Source organism: Micrasema longulum, unplaced genomic scaffold (assembly GCF_059751315.1).
Source record: "Micrasema longulum isolate JH-2025_06_02 unplaced genomic scaffold, ASM5975131v1 h1tg000283l, whole genome shotgun sequence".
Lineage (NCBI taxonomy): Eukaryota > Metazoa > Arthropoda > Insecta > Trichoptera > Brachycentridae > Micrasema > Micrasema longulum.
The window spans coordinates 409,100-429,757 of record NW_028277487.1 but is presented as its reverse complement, the minus strand read 5'-3'; the positions used below and the strand labels follow the sequence as shown (position 1 = coordinate 429,757).

General features: G+C 30.9%; 1 protein-coding gene across 28 annotated transcripts in view; it reads right to left on the bottom strand.

Annotated features, from left to right (window-relative positions):
• Rbp6 (RNA-binding protein 6) overlaps positions 1 to 20,658 on the bottom strand; it is a 456,688-nt gene that overhangs the window by 36,347 nt on the left and 399,683 nt on the right. For all 28 annotated transcript variants that reach the window (XM_088224410.1, XM_088224415.1, XM_088224421.1 and 25 more), the window contains one exon: positions 5,742 to 5,824. In XM_088224410.1, coding sequence (XP_088080536.1) covers positions 5,742 to 5,824 — 83 coding nt within the window. The remainder of the gene's footprint in view (positions 1 to 5,741; positions 5,825 to 20,658) is intronic.

Below are 20,658 nucleotides of genomic sequence, written 5' to 3'. Positions count from 1 at the left end.
GTTCTTCAGAATTTTCCTCAAAATTGATATTTTTATCTTCCTTTCTAATTTCAGTTGGTTGTAATGTGCCTTTATTAGTAGTATAGGACATCTCTCTTATAATTTGCCAAAATCTTTTTGGGTCATTATTTTCCTGGATGAGGGTTTTGTAGTAATTTTCTCTAGATGTTTTTACAAGTTTAGAACAAAGATTACGATATTGTTTGTACAATTTAAGTAGGTTAATGTCATAAATGTTATTCTTTGTTTGTTGATGTAGTTTATCTCTTTTCCTAATGCTTTTAAGCAGACCTTGTGTTATCCATGGTTTTTTTGTTTTATTTTTATGTGCAATTTTAATGGTGGGAGATTCAGATTGACGTATTGTTGTCTGTAGGAATTCAATGAAATAATTCCAGCTATCTTCTAGGTTGCTGATTGAATATAGTTCATCCCAATTTTTCGATGTTAATGAGTTGGTTAGTTTATCATAATCAATTTTATTTTTAATTGAAGAATAATTATGAGAATTCTGGGTGAGCTCTGTTTGAGTAGTAAAAATAAGAGTATAATGGTCGGTTATAGTGGATTGGTGAATTACCGTGTTAAAGTCTTTATTCGACTTAATCATTATATGATCTATGCAAGTTCCAGTTGTATTTACACTGGCTGGGTTAATATCTACACCAGTAGGTTGATTTATGGCACTCAGTAGGCCATGAGCAAGGAGAAGAAATTCATAGTCATTTGCTCTAGCGTGTCGATGTTCTGAATCCAGAGTGTTGATGTTGATGTCTCCAATAAGATATAAATTCCTGATATCTCGTATTTCAGTATAGTAGGTACATTCGTCTCTACTCAACACAGGCCTTCAGGCCCGTGAAATTGGGACATGTGTCTCAATTAATGTAATTGAATAAATAATTTGTGAACTAATAATATGAATTTATAAATAATGAGTTCACTAAAATATGCCTGAATAGAGAAAGCTTTGATATTTCTTCCTTAAAAAACTCCTTTATCATTTTAATGCAAACTGTAGATTTGAAAAATATATTAAAAACAAATTCTTTTAATGTTTTTTATGACTATAATAAAACATATTTGTTTTTCGTTGGCAACCCTACTCTTTCTTACAAGGGACGTGTCACGACTCCCCTATTCTAGGAAATCTGCGACGGGAAGGTATTAATATCCGTCATCCCGCTGTCTCGAATTAGAGAATTATTTTAACGACACGATTGAGGAAAGTTTAAGAAATATTAAATCTCCCTGTCCCTTTTTCGGCGGACAAAGTAGGGCGGAAAAGGGAAATGTCTGTACTCTCTACCCCGTACCTACGGCCTACTAACTGCCGTGCGTAATTTAATACGATTTAGGGAGGCTTTGTCATGACATGAGATCGTCACTCAAAATACTAGAGTTTTCCTGTCGCAGGTAAATTAAGAGATAACTAACATCCTTATTCAATTTGTAAACAGTTAAGAAAAAAAAAGGAATACACAATAATCCGTCGTTTCGTAGCTCGATTCACGCACTGAAGTTTTAGGATTCGATTCCCGTTGAGAACGCAAAAATTTAAACTTGTATTTTCTTAAGCTTGGGTGTTCTGTGCTGTAAGTCAATACAGTAATTGGGCCTCCTGGCCTTTTGTGGTGCAAAAAATATTGTCAATTTTGATAGAAACGAGTAAAGAGATGAAGAGCATTTTTGGATGTGGAATACGACAGTCTAGGCATTAACAGGGCTTATTACCCGTCACTTGTTTTTTTTCAAATTTAAAAATGATCACCAAAAGTGAAAACAAAATGGCAATAGTTAGGTATACGACATTCTAAAGAAAAATTTCGGCTCTACAAAATATTGTGTTTGTTTTTACGCAACATATATTATTTTATTTGATTACAAGCCTTCGAAATGTAACGCCGTGTAAACGGAATTGAGCATTTTCGACACCTCCTTCTGTTCGCGTTCAAGCGAGGGAGTAAAGCTGCTCGCGATATTTGTGCAGTGTATGGTGAAAATGCTATGAATTATTGTCAAATTTATTGTTCAATAATGAAGGTTAATACATTATTGATTACTTTGTTCTGTCCTCATGATCTCCTCATTTGGAAATAATTGTACGCAACTTATGTGAACATCAAATACATAAACTATAACATTTAAAATAAAAAAAATTTTTAGGTATGTAGGTGAAATGATTTAGTCTGATGAATCTCACCCGCATCAATAAAAGTGTCACCTCTTTAACTTTGCAAAATGGTGGCAGGTAATAAAATAAAATAGAGACCTCGGGCAAACAAAACAAGTGTTGGAAGGCCACAAAAAAGATGAGTCGATGACATTGCCTCGATAGCCGGTAAAACATGGATGATAAAAGCGAGCGATAAGAAGGAATGGAGACGTTTGGAGGAGGCCTTTATCCAGCAGTGGTGAGAACAAGGCTGAAGAAGAAGAAGTATGGGGGTGAATTTAAAAGAAATGTAACTAAGAAAGATTGAGTTGAAAAAATTACGAAAATGTGGAAGAAAGACAGGCTTAAAAAATGAAAAGATGCGTGACGTAGATGGATGTACCGATTAAGTGAGGGAGTTCTCGGAATGGAGGCAAAAGATAGATACTTATATACACCGTACTACAGGGGGGAAGCGTCAACTCGCACAAAAAGTCCAGATTACATGCAAGAGGGATGATTTTCTAGTTCGCGTTGGTGTTTCTTTTTTTCTTCAATCGATCGTTTTAACATGTATCTTATATGCAAGTAAATACAAGAATACTACCTTACTACACTATATTTTTTCTTTATTGATAGGGGAATCGGAAAAAAATAACCATATTCTGACACCTTCTTTTAAAGACCGTTTTTGAGACTGAAGAAAACACGTATTTTTTGTAGCTAGTGAATGACTGATACATTTACTATTTTTATTTTTTTGTGTAATTATTAAAATAAACATGTCGAGACCAACAAAATTGATGAAGAACACTTGCTATCCTATTTTTATTAGACAAAAAAAAATTAAGGTAACTATTTTTTAAAGAAAAATATGAATCATCCTTAAAAACTTTTATTTAACGATTACCCGAAAGGTGATAAAATAAAAATAAAAATACAAATATTATTTAAGGTTCAGATTTTTTTGTAACAGAATGCATTTCTTACTTTTTCAGGTAATATATATATAAATTATTAATTTCTATAAAATAATATATAATAAAAGGATAAATTTCTAGAAAGCAATTATTTACAATTACGTTAGAGTATTGTTCATTATTTACAAATAATTTACTTGTCAACATTTCGTACATGGAGGAAAATTGTGACACAAATTCAAAATTAACGTTTTTAATTCAAGTATGCAGAAATTTTGCTGAATACATTTATTATCGGCATAATTAATGACATAATTCGTTAAAACATATTTGTAAAGCCATAAAACCAAAAACTTTGATATTTTTTACTCAAATTTATTAAATAATAGTATAACAATGATCATTATGCCATAACGAAAGATTTAAAACTAGATGAAGCGAGTGAACTTTTAGTTGTGCCTTTGTTTTTTTGCGAATGAATGTTCTGAAACACGGGCGCGTGTGTAACTGCTCGTTCTGTAACAAATATCAACACCCTTACATACACACCAATTTACCCTCGCACTTCGTCGTATATCACTCATGACCGCATACTTACATGCACAAAAGCAAAATTTATTGGTTATTTGGTTTTTCTATTTAGTTTTTCTATTTAGTTTTTCTACTTGGTTTTTCGTATTTTTTATTTTCTCTCTATCTATCCTCGCCTCTGTTGCATACACCATGATTTGGTCTGACACACGTTTTGTATATCGAAATTATGTTTCCAATAATCATGTGTTCACTGTACTATACGAAATTTCTTAGACATCCAGATGTTTACTAACTGAGATGAATATGTTTTCATCATCACTATGGCAACATCATCTGCATGGCATGTGATGTTAATGACCTTATCTCCCTTGGTAGATTCACTACTTTTTTTATTCTTAAAAGCGTTTTTTTAAATATATTTATTCTGTTTGTGTAAGAAAAGGTTTAAGGCGTAAATATTGTTGTGCGATATTTAGTTATAAAGGTGCTTAACTTGCTTTGTTTCTTTGTTGTTCTCAATATGTGTTATTTTCTAAATGTTAATATTATTTATGTCCAGAATTGAGTTGTTGTAATTTCTGGGAATATAATTAAACGTATTATACTTGTAAAATACGTTAAGTTATATGATTTAAAAAAAATAAAATATTCTGCTCCATACTTGGACCAGTTTTTGTACTACCTGGAGTGTTTTGATAAAATATAAATATTTGCGATCTTATCATTAACACAAATATAAAACAAGTCGTAATAAGCCCAGTTAATGCCTTGAATTCTATATTCCCTTCTCGAAAATGTTCTTCGTAGAAATATCCATCAGTGTTTAAAATGGTACACCTTATGGCATGAATATGTACACGTATAAATATAGCAGTGAGAGGGAGAGCTGGCGGTCCACGGTCACAACTAAGTCCCTCGGGGTACAAGTGTGGCAAAATCCGAGAAATTACATGTTTTCGTACCATTATTTTGATTATCAAATTACGAATGAATTTTAAGCATTTTTTTAGAGGAAAAAACAGGTTTAGATTTTTTATTGATTACAAACTACACATGAGTACATTATTTATTTTCTGGCAGTTTGCATAAAATATTTTAGTTTAGTGTTTGACATATTATATTAAAATGAATAAGTATTGATGTTTTATTTTTTAAAATAAGAAAAAGTGTCCGAAAACACATTTATTTTCTTGTTTATTATTACATAATATACACACATATGAAAAATACTTTGTTCCATTGTTTTTAAATGGTTGTTTAAAGAACAATCAAATTTTTGGTTATATTTTTATTGTCACTTTTTTTTGCAAAGCTTTCAGAGTTATAGGTAAAATAGATAATTTGAGTCGTTGTTTATGAAGAAAAAATTAAATTAAAAATACAAAATCAAATTTGGGGATTTTAAAGTTATAATATATTGAATTAAATCATGAAATAGAGTGATAATAAACAAAACCACTGATAAATTAAAATAATGCCAAAATAAAAAATAAATGGATATATTATTAGGTTAATTAGATTAATAACGTTTGTTTTTTTTTTATTATGTAAACTATGTTAAATAACTAATTTACGGCATGTTTCATTATATTTATTGTAAAATGTTTCCCTTGACACAGGACACCCCACCCCAGTGAGGAAACATTATTCTGAGTAAAAAAAATAATACAAAGTTGTAAAAGTATAAATAAAAAAAATAAAATATGTAAAACAGATAACAAGATACACATTTTTTAAAACAACGAAAATAAGAAAAATATATTTACAAAACTACCCAATATGTGTGTATCTTATCGGATGTTACAAAGTAAAAAATAAGAAAAGAGTAGAAATAAATGAAAAGATTTTAATGTCAGAATAGGTAAACTCACATAGACCTAAAGAGATTAAATTAAAAGTTGATGTATTCATACATCCATCCTGTGTATATTTTATCAAACGTTTCGTATCTTACAAATATGTGGAATTTATATTGTAAGTGGGACGGAAAAAACATTTTTGGAAAAAAATACCGCGTATTTCTTTGAGAAATGTCCCGCCGGGAGACTGGTTAAGCGGTAACTCGTAACTCCCTTAAGTGTGAGCAGTTTAATGTAAATACCTAGACTATGGAACAATGTGGGAAAGCTTACCATTTTATTGTTTATTTCGTGGAAATGAATTTCACAGACTTTATCTACGATGTCTTCGCTTTGAAATGTGACGAAGCCGAATCCTAGAAAGAAAAAAAGAAGATCATCAGATACAGTTTCACATATTGCACATACAATAATTCATGTTAAAAAAAATATCATTTAAATTCAATTCAAACATCCATTTATGTCTAAAGCGTTAACTTTGTGGTCAAAAATTTGTTAGTAAATAGTAGTATATAACCAGAGAGAATTTTAGTATTTTTTCGTATAAACTATGTATACTGGTAAAGGTGCAAGTGTATTTTAGTATTTGCACTTTTTATGTCTACCGGTTTTGAGACGGGTAGGTCTCAAAACTGGTAGACATAAAAAGTGGGTAAATGGTTATATATTAACATTTACTAACGTGAGTTAAAACATCCCTAAATTATTGAGAAATTTATGCAGAGCGAAAATGTATTTTATCATGAAATAAAACTACCTTATTTCAAAATGTAAATCTCATTTAAAAATTTCTGGGTTTATTATATCTTGAATCAGCTATTTAACAACAAATTAGAATCAATTATATGATAAAGATTATTTTGTACACATAATATACATAATAGAAGATTGCCTTCTCAATGCTTTCTCTTCTTTAACACACTTTATCATACGTTCACACATATTATTGGAATTTTCTTCTAAAATACATGGCTTAATAATCTAATTACGTTTTTTGGATATGCTGGATTTTCCAGAAAAGACACATCATGAAGTGTGGATTTATTTTTCATTATTTTTTCGAACATAAATGCTTTTTATGCATCTCAGCATGGCTTTACTGTGTAGTACCATTAAATTTATTGGATTTTTAAAGAATATATTACTTGAAAACAAAACGTTCCAGCTTGATTATTAAAGTAAGAAGAGATAAGTTATGTTGCAATTATTATTCGCAATAAGTAGTGAAATAAATGATTCTAAGTTTTAGCAAAATAAATTTGAAAAAGCTTCAGGATATCAGGATTGTACGAATATTGACATTCCGAACAAAATTGATAAAACGGCGAAAGTTTAAAATAGGTTCTATCGAATCGAACGGTAACAAGCTAAGAATATTACATTGAACGTTGGCAATAGAAAACTCAGCTGAAAGTTCTATCGGTGGGCGGTGGGCAATCTTCCCAAGCACGTTTGAGTGAAACTCATGGCGTCTCCTTCCTGTGTGCAATACAATGCCTACCCACAACGCCACTCAATATTCAATATTGATGATATTCTGTTAAACTATATAACGTGTCAAAAAACTCTCAGAATTGTGTTTTAACCCGAAGATTTAAGAAAAGAAAATATAAATAAACTCAATTGAAATCTCAGCAGACGCCGTGTCGTAGTTAAGGTGATTCTAAACGAAAATATGAAACTAATTATTCATAGATGGCGCTTTTATAAATTTTTATTGAAAAATGCGATTTTTACGTTTATTTTCAATGGAAATTTTATAAAACTTGGTTTGCGGAAACTTTCCACTATATTGATTGCAACAAATACCACAACAATGTAATTTATGTTCTTTTTACAAAATGGTGTACAAAACAAAAAATTAGTTTAATGTTTTTTTTGTTTTGTACTGAATTCTCTCTTCTCCACCTGCTGACAAGTCTCTAAAATAGAAACTTAGCGGATTATTCCTTAAAAAGAGAGAGAGAGAGAGAGACATATATAAAAGGAATATACAAATATTGGCATTTCTTCGGTTAACAACCTGTCATTGGCTGGCCGAAGATATCACTTGTCAAAATCTGTAACATCACCAATCTGCTTGCGTTCAGATATCCTAATTTCTTCCACTGTTATTTTTTTTTATGTAAACAAAAATATTTGTTGACAAATAAAGATTTTAATAAATGCAAATATTCAAACGCAGGCAGAATATATTGTGAATGTTACAAGGTGTAAAGTAATCCCTAAAACTGGCAAATAACAGGTTATAAATAACCTAGCCATATTTTCCATTCTCAAAAATGTTTTTCTGTTGTAATCAATATAAAATAATTAATTGAAATTAAAATGCAAAAACATAAATAAAACCAATTTGAGGAATTTAATTCATACGTTAAAAAAAAAGTGGAATATAAATAGGAAATCGATACAGATATAAAGGTTAAATATTAGCCAGTCAAACAGAAAATTCCTAGCAATTTATTTCTTAATATGAAATCATAGAGTAGAAAAATACATAATTAGGTGTTCCGAGAGTATAAATTAATTAAACCTACAATAAATTAAATTTAAGTAACGTTTACAAACATAAAAGCCAAATTAATAACTATTAACGTTGAAAACATTAAATTATATAGTTGTTTAAAAATCTAGCGATAGAGGTACACAGAAGCTACCTATCCATTATTTTCTATGCTATTTAAAACAAATGAATAGTTATGTGCGAGAAAGTTTTTTGCCGACATTCGATTGCAATTAAGTAAATAAAGAATTAATCTATGTAAAAGCTACAAATAAAAAATACTTGAAATATCTCTTCTTGATTATTTGACCAGCAAGTTCATGCGCAATCGCAATTAAATACGTTATTTTTGACCTTTTCATAATCTATTTAGTTTCATATAATTTGGACGGGGATGACAGTATTCACGGCCCTCTCAGATGCTACACAGATCAGCACCGGTGGAGCTGACAGTGCCAGTGGTCCAATCTGCCGCAATAATAAAGGTACGAGATGATACTCTTACTGCCCGGGCGTGTTAATAATGTGGGAAATAAAATACTCATATTGTTTGGGGTGATAACTAAAACAATATCCTCCACCTGCTACAGCCGTGTCAGTGTCACAGTGTACCAAGCGATGAAGTCTTGTATTGTATTATCACACTGGTTTCTCATACAACTCAAGTAACTATATTATGTTGAATGATTCCAATTCGAATAAGGCATTTGATTATAATGTTTGCTTCTGTATATATTAATATCAATATTATTTTCTAATTCACAAATAATAAGGCTTTTGCATAGTGTATTTCATACAGGTTTAATATCGTTAGTGTCAATTCATTGTTAACATTGTTCGAGACATATCAACTGACAAGAAAGTGAAACAATGTTTCCGTTAAAAATATAATTATAATGAATTAAAACGCTTCGTAATATAGAGCGCTATTGCTTATTCCGTGAAACATTAATGAAAACGGGAGCTCGTTTGTATTGAATATGTAAATAATTTATTAAAAAATAAATAGAAAGGCACATGTAGAAATCCAATTGCCTAAGAGATTAAACTCGATGTCTGAATAATGATATACCAGGGCTGGTATTCCAATCGAAATTATAGCGCGGTATAGCGCGTTTTTACGTACTAAATACGCATTATAGCGCGCTGTAAACGCGTTCGGAATACCAGCCCTGGCAAGGATTGCGTAGCGCGGATAAGCGTCCGGAATAAGAAACGTTTTCTAGATTCTTCCCCCGCTAGCCATCAATCCGGACCAAACGTTTGATGGGACACCTATAAATATTTATTTTATTAAGATTGTATCCTTGACGGCCGACCGGGTAGCAAAATATTTTATGGCGCGGTTTTGCTCAATATTGTATTTTTCATATTCTACATAAAAATTGATATTGGAGTGGGCCGCGTGCGTGCAGGGGAGGGAGTATCGGAGACCTTCGATACATATTGTGACGTCATATATTTAACTTTGCCGGACAGTGGAGCGTGCTGCCGACTCGGGGGCGTTTTGTGAAATATTTCATTTTATTCGGCTTCGCGTGGCGACTTTAATTTGGCCGAGAACAGCCAGTGGCTGACATAAAGGACTCGGTGAATGGCAATATGCGTATTATAGCCGTCACGAAATGTGCCATAAAAGTAACTATTTAATGCTATATGCCGTAAAACGGGGAAAGAACGACCGAAAACATTATAGATTTGAGTGAAATTTATGCGCTAAATAAATCGAAGAATCTAAATTATCGTAAATATGTTGTCTTTTCGTTCAATTCATCATCAAAATTGACGCCATCTACATAAATAATTTGAAAAAAAAAACACATTTCCCTGTAGAAATCTTGGAAAATTCTAGAACTTAACAAGCTAACTAGTAAAATGCTTTTCATGATGAATACATTTTCCGAAATTTCAACAATCTCATTAAAGAAGTTTCCTGAAAATTTGGGTCAAGAGCTTTTACGTGACATTTTTCTAAAATAGTTCCTTTGCAGAATATTTCACCTGCTTAGTGGAAATCATAAATTATTACCAACCGACGATAATATCATCCTCTAGACATAATTTGTTTCAGTAACATCAAGTGGGTAACACAGACTTGCAAAAAAATATTTTTACTCTTACAGTAAATAGTAATACAATGTACACGTTAACAAGACGAGCTTTATAGGTAATTTACGAATGATGAAGAGAATGAGAGATTATTAAAGATTCAAACAAATTACAACAGGGATGGAGAACATTTTAGAGAAGGGATTGTAATTTGTTCATCTTAATGACTCTCTAGGGGGTGAAATCCAGTATTTTGTCTACAAACATTTGGACAAACTCAAAATATTGTATCAAAGATTTTTTTGTATTCGCATATTCTTTATTATTCTGTTTTTATCCTGTTAAAGAAAATATGCCAAAATGATGTTAAAAGGAAAAAAATGTGTCGTTAGGTTTATATAGCACGACAGGTAGAATTTAGTTATTATGAGGCATTGGCACGTACGAGTATGTTTTTCATAGCGTCATTATTTTTCTTTTGGGTTTGTTATGTTATGTTAGATTGTTTGATGAAGTTATCAAAATTATTTTATTCTAATATGATTATTCAAATGTTAATTACGTCAGTGGTCAGGGATCAGGAGCTCAGGATATCGGCAGAGGTAGAGCAGTTAGCCACTAGTGGTGTGATGGCCTGTAATTCCATTAACGGTACGTGCCATTCGTCGAGCGGCCAGGATTTACATGACCCGCCGTTGGACTATCTGCCCTCGCCGTCGTCGGCCGTACCCCGCCCCGTCCCACCTCATGCGGGGTATTTACATGCCAGACGGTGTCTCCTCTCCTGATCTGCGAGCCTGGTACCTCGTACTCGCTAGCGGTGCTCTGGAGATAGCGATTAAACTAGATAAATTCATTCGTATTCGATTGGATTCAAATATTAGGATTTCACCTCGCCACGAAATTAAACATGGATCCTTATTAATTTCGACGACCATAAAGAATAAATTTCATATTCATGATTGGACCAGTGAATTTCCACATTTCAGAAATATTTACTATGAAAACTTTTTTTTAACTTGATGTAGCCGAAAATACTGAAAACCAGAGTCATTAAATTGTCAGTCAGCTTTTACGTTATAATATATGAATTGATGTATTAACTTATATTTACAAATAAGTTAATAATTAAAAATACTTGGTACGCTTTCATTTATTTATTCGACCAATTAGCTCTTTCACCCTCTAATGGGCATCTTCAGACTGGTAAATATTTTGCAGTGCAAAGATAATTTATACAAAACTAAATATAATCTTAAGTGTACGTACATTTAAGAAAGATATGCAGAACGTAATATTTCAATTAAACATAGTGAGATGAATGATTGAAAACATGTGTTGGCGATGTACTGTAAGAAAGGATTCTATTCTATGAAATTATTTCGTGTTTTAAATAATATAAGCACACATGTATTTGTTTTCCTTAAATTTCGGGTTCGATTCCCACAAAGGTTGAGATGAAATATTCAACTTCATGAATTATCTACGCAAGTAAGACAGATCGCATTGCCTTGTAACAAAGGAACGAGAAACGTTGCAAACGATCAATCAATGTATTGCTTAATGAACGATTAGTTACTAATAAGAGAATAATGTACAATATAATGAAATAATTTTGTGAAAAAAAATACATGACTAAAAACTCGCATTTTTTGGGCAGAAAAAATGAAAGTAATAGATATGTATTAATGTACCTTGATTTTTTTTGTATACCTATAAGAAGTTTATTATTTTAGGGAATAATGTAGAATGTAGTATTTCTATAATAAAATAGTAGTATTTCTAGGTCTCAAAACATAAGTACGCGACCTAGAACAGGTAGTAATATCTCAATTCCTAAATTAAAAACAACTACTGCACAACATCATTATACTTACAGAGGAATATTTTTCTTTTATGAAATGAACAAAGATAGTAAAAAGTACAGTCAGGAATACAATATATTTAAGAAAGAAGTAAAAAAATACATCTTTAGTTCTTTTTTATGTAACACTGTTTGAAAACATCGTTAATATCTTTTTTGTAATTTATATATGTTATTTTAAAAATATTATTGAGTAAAATAGAATAATCTATTGTAAGACGTCACTCCCTATTATGTACACAAGAATTGTTTATTTCTTTTTCGTAATGGGAAACATTAATGTAAATATATGTATTTGATTGTTGTAAAAAAATGTATTTAGTTGTAATATTGTATTTTAATTTGTTATTAAAAAAAAATGAAAAAATGTAAATCATATAACATCAATAAGTTGACGTTTGGAAGTGAAATCATAAATGTATTTTTATTGGGAGGTAGAAATGGCTATAAAAATGTCAAACGTTATATCGTTTGGTTAATATGTGCCAAAAGTAAATAGTTTCTGGATTCTGCAATGTCTAGTCTGTCTTTTGATAGTCTTATTATCGAGACATTGGAGGGCGAGGGGGACAGATCAGGAAGGAAAGAGGGGAGCGTCTAGGGCGGAAATCAAGACTGAAATCGAAATAGAAAGAAATAATAGACAGAATAGAAAGATATAAGACGAACAGTAGTTTACGTGTCTATTTATTTCGTTTAATGAAGTAGCGTAGAATAAAATAAATAATTCAGTTAAATTATTTTAAAAAATGTGGGATTTGAAACTGAAACCTTTGGTTCATGAGTCCACAATACTAAAACGGGACCACAACCCGGGTAAGTGTAATGTTAAGTGTTAGAGGCTTTTTTTCAAATAAACACATTACACATCTTAACAACAAAAAAAAAACGGAAATAATAAATTAAATTATTTTAACAAAGAAAAAAATAAAGATTATTCGTTTGTAAAATAAACAATATACCGAAATACAAATTTGCGTGTATGCAAATCAATACTGGCAGCAAGTGTACATAAATTTATAGCACCTACATCTACTAGTAAATCCGAAATAATGAAAAGGATTAACACATTGATGCAAAACCAGAGCAGATTTTGTATTTTAACAAAAACTTTCGAATGCTAATGAGATTATTAATTCTAAACCCGAGTTTAGCGTAGTTTCAGTTTAGGACATTATTTGTATGTACACCCACCTTGGCACTAACAAACCACGAATTCAGTAATCTAAATATACAATGACACGATAACAGTATTTTACAGTAGAAAATAAAGATATTTTATATATTTGAGAGAACTTTGAAAGCGAAATAATACAAACTCGAACATGTTTATGGTACCACAAATAAAACGATAAACCATAGTCTGAAGGAATATTATAAACAAACTGGAATAAAATTTTATAAAATGACTTTGTAAATAAACGTAATCTTTGTTTAGTTTTTCTGGTTCGAAAATATAAATAAATATAAATAAAAAGTAAAAACTCAATCAATAGGTGCTTTTACACTTTTTTCGACTTTTATTATTATTAGCTGTCAGCTGTTTCTTAAAATTAAATCACACACACGAGTTTATTATTTCAAAATCAAATTTTAAAGGCACTAAATGTTAGATATTCAAAAAAATAGTATTCTAAATTTTTATTAAAAGTTATTTAATTAGTGGATGTTCACGTTTTTGAAAATTAAAACAAAAGCGTGGGTGCATGTAACTTATTGCAAGATATTAAAACAAAATCCTTCCAGGAAATATCGCTAAGTTATGAAACATTTTAAACTAGGTGCGAAACTTTTTAATGGAAATTTTATTTTTTTAATGGAGAATTTTACTTATTAAATTTGGCATAAAAATGTTTAAAACTAGGTAATAAATAAATATTTATAAATTAATACGGCAAACACAAAATAATAAAAATAAGGATTTAAATAAAATTAAGGTTTGAAATTTATCTATAAAATTTTCCCATTTGTAAAGTTATAACTTCATTACACGTCGTGAATATGCAGTAAGAAATTAAGATAAGTTGATCACACATAATTAAAATTTTACTTAATTGAGAGATATGCTTTAGAAGCAAGAGCAAGGCATAATAAGGCTACACGGTATCTATACAGAATCAACTTATTTCGTAATATAATACCCATTTGAAATTTTGTCTTCGTCTGTAAAATTTCTTAAAATTGCGAATAAATGTATTTGAAAGCTTTCCCTTGCTTAAAGCAAAGAACAAGGATATTATTCAGTAAAATTGTCTTGCCGAAGCGAACGCAGCACAGAGCTAGTCATAGTATAAGATGAACTCAGTGATTGACTAAAGTATCGCTTATGTTCTGCTTACAACCGTTATATGTTACAATTAAAATAATATTTAAGGGGAACATTTAAGACTTTAACGGGACTCTTCATTTTTATTGTTCTCTTAAATAGAAAGTGTATCTTCCTTAATATTCTGAGAGACATTTCGTGAGAACGTTTTCAAAGCTAAATGGCGTATCTTAATTTTTTAAATGAGAAAAATGTAATTTTTAAATATATGATTAACAGTATTTCACGCAATAAAAACTCTCATATGTAGTAATTACAAAGTATTTTATTGATTTATATTGAGGGTACCTTATATAATAACCTAATAAAACTTATTCATAGGATTGTTAGAATAATATAATGATGCAGATAACTTTCGATAAATTTGGTTGTTGATTTTGTTCTTAAAAAGTTTGAAAAAAAAATGCATTTATGTTTCTTAAAGACAACGTTTTATTTTTAATAATCTACTGTGTATAAACGTGCAAAAATTTATAAAAATATAAACTTATAATTAATGCAAAACTTTATTACAACTCTATTTTATAAGATACAATTTGAACTCGATAAACTTGAAGATATAAAATATTTTATAATATAACAAAATGATTTACTATTAATTCTTGAAATCTTTTTTTTGTAATATGCTAATTATCTACGTCATTGTATTTTGTTGTATTCTAGATTTTTTCAACACTGTATAAATTGTACTAAATATTATAATGTTTAATTCATTGATTATGTGGTAGTTACAACATTAATACAAACGATTTGTAACATAAGAAACGAGGTAATGAGCCTAGAATGAAGTTATCGAGCTGGCTTCAACATAGTGGTCCGGTTGCAATATAGTCGTTCGCGTGAGTAATGGTCATCCATATACACGTGAGATGCAGGATGTTCACGATGCGGTTGCTGAAATGAAACATCGCCACTTAAGCTTCGCGTACCCGCTCTGAACAGACTATTTTTAAAGGAAAATTGCTAAAAGCCCTGAAAGGGTACAACTAACTCTCATTTATTTATTGTGTTTTTAAGGAATTTTTCATAATTGCTTTTTATTTTTTCATAAACGAAATAAATAAAATGGATTGTATTATCAGGTCATAGGTCGTTTTTCAAGAAAAAATGACATATTATTGGAATCAAGCGATAAACACGAAGTAGATAAAGCTGTCGAATAAAAACGAAATTATTTTAAAAATAAAACCAAAAAATAAGGGGTCCTTTCTTTCTTTTTTCACACATCTACCCATTTAGACCGTTTGTGTAAATGTTTTTTTTCGAAACGTTGCCCATAAAATAAATCAATCGATTAAATCAAAGTCTTGTCTATTTTGATCTGAAGCTTTTAATACTCTTAATAATATCGAAAAACCGACTAAAATATACGTATGAACAAAATAAAAAAAATTGTCTTTGGTATTAATTTACGACACTTTCGGAAATACAATACACACTGCTTAGCGGGTTTGAGCAGTAGTAACGGACTCTTTTAAAAAGGTATTTATTTTGTGAAAACATGCCCGTAGCAAATAATAAAAACATAAAATCTGCACTTCAGCTTTCGCTGTACTAACCATGTATTAGCATTTTATTAGCCGAATGGAAGGAATGAAGAGCGCACTGTGGGAGATGGTTCACGCCCCGTGAAAAGGGATATTTGTCCTTTTTCAGGGAAAAGAACAAAGCGTACCGGATTCAACTGCTTCCAGAGGAAGGTGAAGCTAATATATTGCAAACTAGTAAACTAAAGGCGGACATTTGCGTTAAAAAAGATTCAGCATTGTTTAAAGGATCACTTATTTTATTATTTTTTATAATTTGAATAATTCTCCTTTTTAATTTTACTGTGAGTGTATTAATTGAATGCGAAAAACTTACAAAATTTAAAATCTTTATTTTTGTCATCATGGAAATCATTTGATCAGGGGTTTGAACTGTCAGTAGGGTTGCAGAGAGTCACATCTTGCTGGAGGATGCGATTCTATTAAATGTTGCAAACGCCCAGTTGCATTTCACCGGCAACACTTCTGACTAGTTCAATTCATTAGCGTCCACGTCGCGAACACCGGGCAATGGGATCACACTCATAGCGGTGTGATCTCAGCAGATAACGAGAGTATGAAAGGCGAGTTTTTGGCGCCTCAAAACCAAAACCAACCAACTAAGGGAAGGTAACCCCGACAGAAAAATCCATCAGAGAAGGCAACGGGAAACCACCTTGGTCATCTTTTCCCAGGAATCACTACGGCGAGTACATCAATAAGCAGTCGTCCGAGCTGCGAATTGTAAAAGTAGCGCAGGACAGATACATATGCTTTCGCTGTAGTGATCGCCAACGTCGGGGGACCCGACAAGGCACTAAAAGAAGAAGAAGGGAATAATTTACCTATTCTCACCATACACGGCAATGCATTGGTACTATAATGAGTAATGAGGAACTTCAGCCCTACGGGAAATTGGATACAAAAATGTTAGCTTACGCGGGGTAAAAATTAGACTTTTAAATTGCACTGCAAAGTTTCTTGAAAATGTACGGAAAAAATAATAAGACATATTTTGATAAAAACGTACTACTTTAAATGACGTCACTGGTTCATGTGAATCATCCTATGATCTGAGAGCTATGAAAGATTTCCGGTCTGCTTGTCGCCTCTGGACCAATAGGAAGAACTGAATGAGAATAGGCGGAAATGAACCTCTGACGTTACACGCGGAATTATTTCAGAAATACAAAACTTTAAAAAATCGTAGCGCTAATAATACGCCTTACAAAAATTGAAAAAAATAATTTTTTACTCAGTTTAATAGTCTATTAACAAATAAAAAAATAAAATAAAACCACTGAACTTCCTCGTTGTAGCGTTTTAGGATATTTTTATTACATGGAAGCTAAGGTGATCACTCTTACCCTTGTGCAAGTTTAAGGTTGTACATTTTCAAAAAAATTCTTAAAAATCAATGTTTGAAAATCAATATTTAGCTTAGGTATATAAGTTTCAAATCGATGATACCTTAGCATTTTTTTATAGTTCCCTAGGCGAGTATCTGAAGCGTCATGAAATAAAAAATAATGAAATACGCTGTAAGTGCCAGTGCAGTGTCGTATGCACCATTGTATGGAGGAAAAGGTAAAAATGAGAAAAAGTATCCTTAGAGTAACATTTTACTGGTTGGATTAATAAAATGTTACTCTAACCGTGTTATATAAGGGTTTAGGTTGTTTATTTGATTAAATAGCGTTTTATTCTTATGCAATGTTCGTTTACGTCATACATAAGTGATGAAGCTAAATACTCAAATAAATATAAAATGCAAAGTGTTTCTAAACAACAAGTTTGGAAGCTATTGCGGGGCCTTCCGAGAAGCAATAACCGCGGGGCACCGTTTTGTAACCCGCAAAATAATGTTTGGCTTTTAAATTATTTCACGGTATTATGTTTTTCCATAAAACATTTTTTGTAAAGATTACAGTTCAAGTGTTATTCGGTATAAAAACTCGTGAAAAATGTAAAATTGTTTCCGAAACAGAATTATTTGCTATTTGAAAATGTGATTATCTAAAATATTGAATGTCCGGTGTAAACAGAAAAAAAACATTTGAAAATGTCGTTTGTTTGAAAGAATTTATTGTTGTTACCTACTGTAATACATAACTTTTATTATTTTATTTGCACCTAAGATGTAGAAAAGTCAGATGATCAGTCATACGAACTTTTAAACAATGCAGTGTAAAAACTCCCATTTAAAATAAAGATTTAATGTCAATCATGTCGGTTATCTAACCTGAGTCCTCTAGCATTAAAGGTAGATGCTCTTATCATTAGATCAGTAATCAGATTCATAGTGTAACAAAATAAAAATAATTGATTCCATTTATGTTAGGAGCGTACTTTTGTATTACGACTGTACGACTACAATATTTGATCGGCCATTTTAAACATCCAATAAACAAAACATGATTAAAAAATGAAAACGTAATTTGAATTATTAAAAACAATCAAAATTAATTAATAAATAATGGATAAATCGTCACCATTATCAAACCCTAATACGCATATGATGGAGCATAGGGTACTGGATCGATGCACCAAATGCAGCGTATCTCAATCGTCTGTTACAGGAAGATCAGGTGATAAATCTTACGGTTCATGTGCGAGTCCAGGGAAAATTATCTATTACTATGTAAAATCACCTTGAAAATAAATATTTCATATTGACCTTCAACAAATCGAATCCGGGACATCAATCATGGTAGGCGAACGTTCCAACCAATACACTACGAGGCGGATTTTTCTCTACACGATTTCCTTTTTCATTATTTTTAACTTAAAGTTCGAGTCTTAAACACTGAGACTGTCCGAACACAGACACAGTATACATATTTAAATAATATTCGACAAAATAATGGTGGTAGCACTCGTAATATGATTTGATTATCGATAAAAGTATTAACTAGGATATTAGATACAGTTTGATAGTGTGATTGCCTTTAATAGGTTGAAATGATTATGCATAACCCCCACAGGCAGTAGCTCTGTCGTCGCCGAATATAATGACGTCATTATCATAAATGATAATAGCGTCATCAATTATGAGCGCAGGATCATAAATCACAGGTCTGCCTCCGTCTGCTGGAAATGTAGCCCCGCGAATCCGTTCCTATGCAGCGCACAGCCATTGTAATGGCTCAAGTGCATTAGCTTCTCAGATTGTGTCTATAAATTAATTGCAACAGCCCAAAACGTTCCTAATCATTATTTCTTAATGTCGAAATGAATTAATCATTGAAATGCTACCGATAAGTGCTTCAGCACTTTTACTTCGTTTAATTGAACTGATCAAAACCGTAAACGTTGATCTTGCCTTCTCAAAAAGAAAACTCTGTTGAGATCTAGATATTTTTTGAACAAAAAGTAGAATTTCTATTATGCGAATGAGTTGTGTAACCGATTTTCACAATAATGAAAATAAGAATATTATAAGGTATTTCGAACAGTAAAATTTATAAAACTAAATTACAAAAGTTCTAAATGTGATATTTATTTAGATTTTAATGAATTTTTCACTCAATTTTTTTACATTTCGGAAGCGTATTTAGAAACTATACATTGTTTTAGATTTATCGATATACACCCCATAAATCTGTTTGATAGTTTTTAAAACATGATTATACATATACAGCACTATCAGGGTCTTTTTTAAACCTTGGAATTTTTAGATATAAATGAGATAAATATGGAAAGAATCAATTTTGTATCAAGCAGAGGATATTAAGTGATCATATCATTAATTGACTGTCCTGATTTGCTGGAGTTGGTGTGTTTCCGTGTACCTGGTCGACATACCCGGTACAGATCTCCTTTTTGTTCGGCAAGTTCTAGGACCAACTATCACATGCACTCGCCTATGGCAATCAGTATGAGGACAAGGCTGATATATTTGGTTCTGGACTTGATAGTTTTAAAACGAGTCTGATTTATTTTTTTCTCTCTCAATATTGTTCTTAATTTTTTTTTAAATTGAAAAATGTTTTTCCTTTTTTTGTTTTTTAATATTAACGTATTTATTTCGTTAATATTTTTGGTTGCTTATATGTATTTACCTACTTGTTACTATTGTTATAGTAATGCAATTTTATAATTTTTTGTTATGTGTTTGTAGATGTATTTTTTTTCATATTTATGTTCTATATATGTTAAAGGTAATTTATGCGTACAACGCGTGTAATTATAAGTTAGTTAAATTCCCGATGATGAGGTCGTAACCTCAAAACCGGTTGAAGTGTAATTAAAAAAAAAAATTAAAGTGGTTTATACAAATTAAAAACAAATAAGTGTAAAATGTCATACCACAAAGTGAAAAATGTTTTTGATAACAATAAAATAAATAAATTATGAAAATGCTATGAAATTGATTGGACAATAAAAGTGTCTCTTCAAATTTGAAATGAAATGAAAATTGTTTTGATTTTATACCATTTCGGAACAGTTCATCGCATTGGCTGACAATAATAGAACAATCAGAGAGAAATACGGGATTCAACTAAGATACCCTAATTATATTATTATAAAATACGGACCAAAATCTGAACTTTGATATTTAATGGAAGTTTCCAGAAACTCACAGGGAATGAAAGTGCTTGAAAATTATATTTATCGATAATGAATTCCATTGAACTCCATAACTTTTCCACTTACTTCAGCTCACTAGAAGCATTCGTGTATTGAATCAGTTCACGTGCTAATGTACTCTTGTCAGCTGCAATAGAGCAGGAATTTCATCAAAATACATGATTTGTATTCATTTATAATATTAATTGTAGGAAATAAACTACCTTAATATTAGAAGTTGGCAATAAATGAACGCACCTTTAGGATGTAATTACGTTGACGAAGTAAACAATAATGTTATGTAAAACAATATGCGGGTTTATACATTCCCTTAAAAGATACTAGGATTTGAG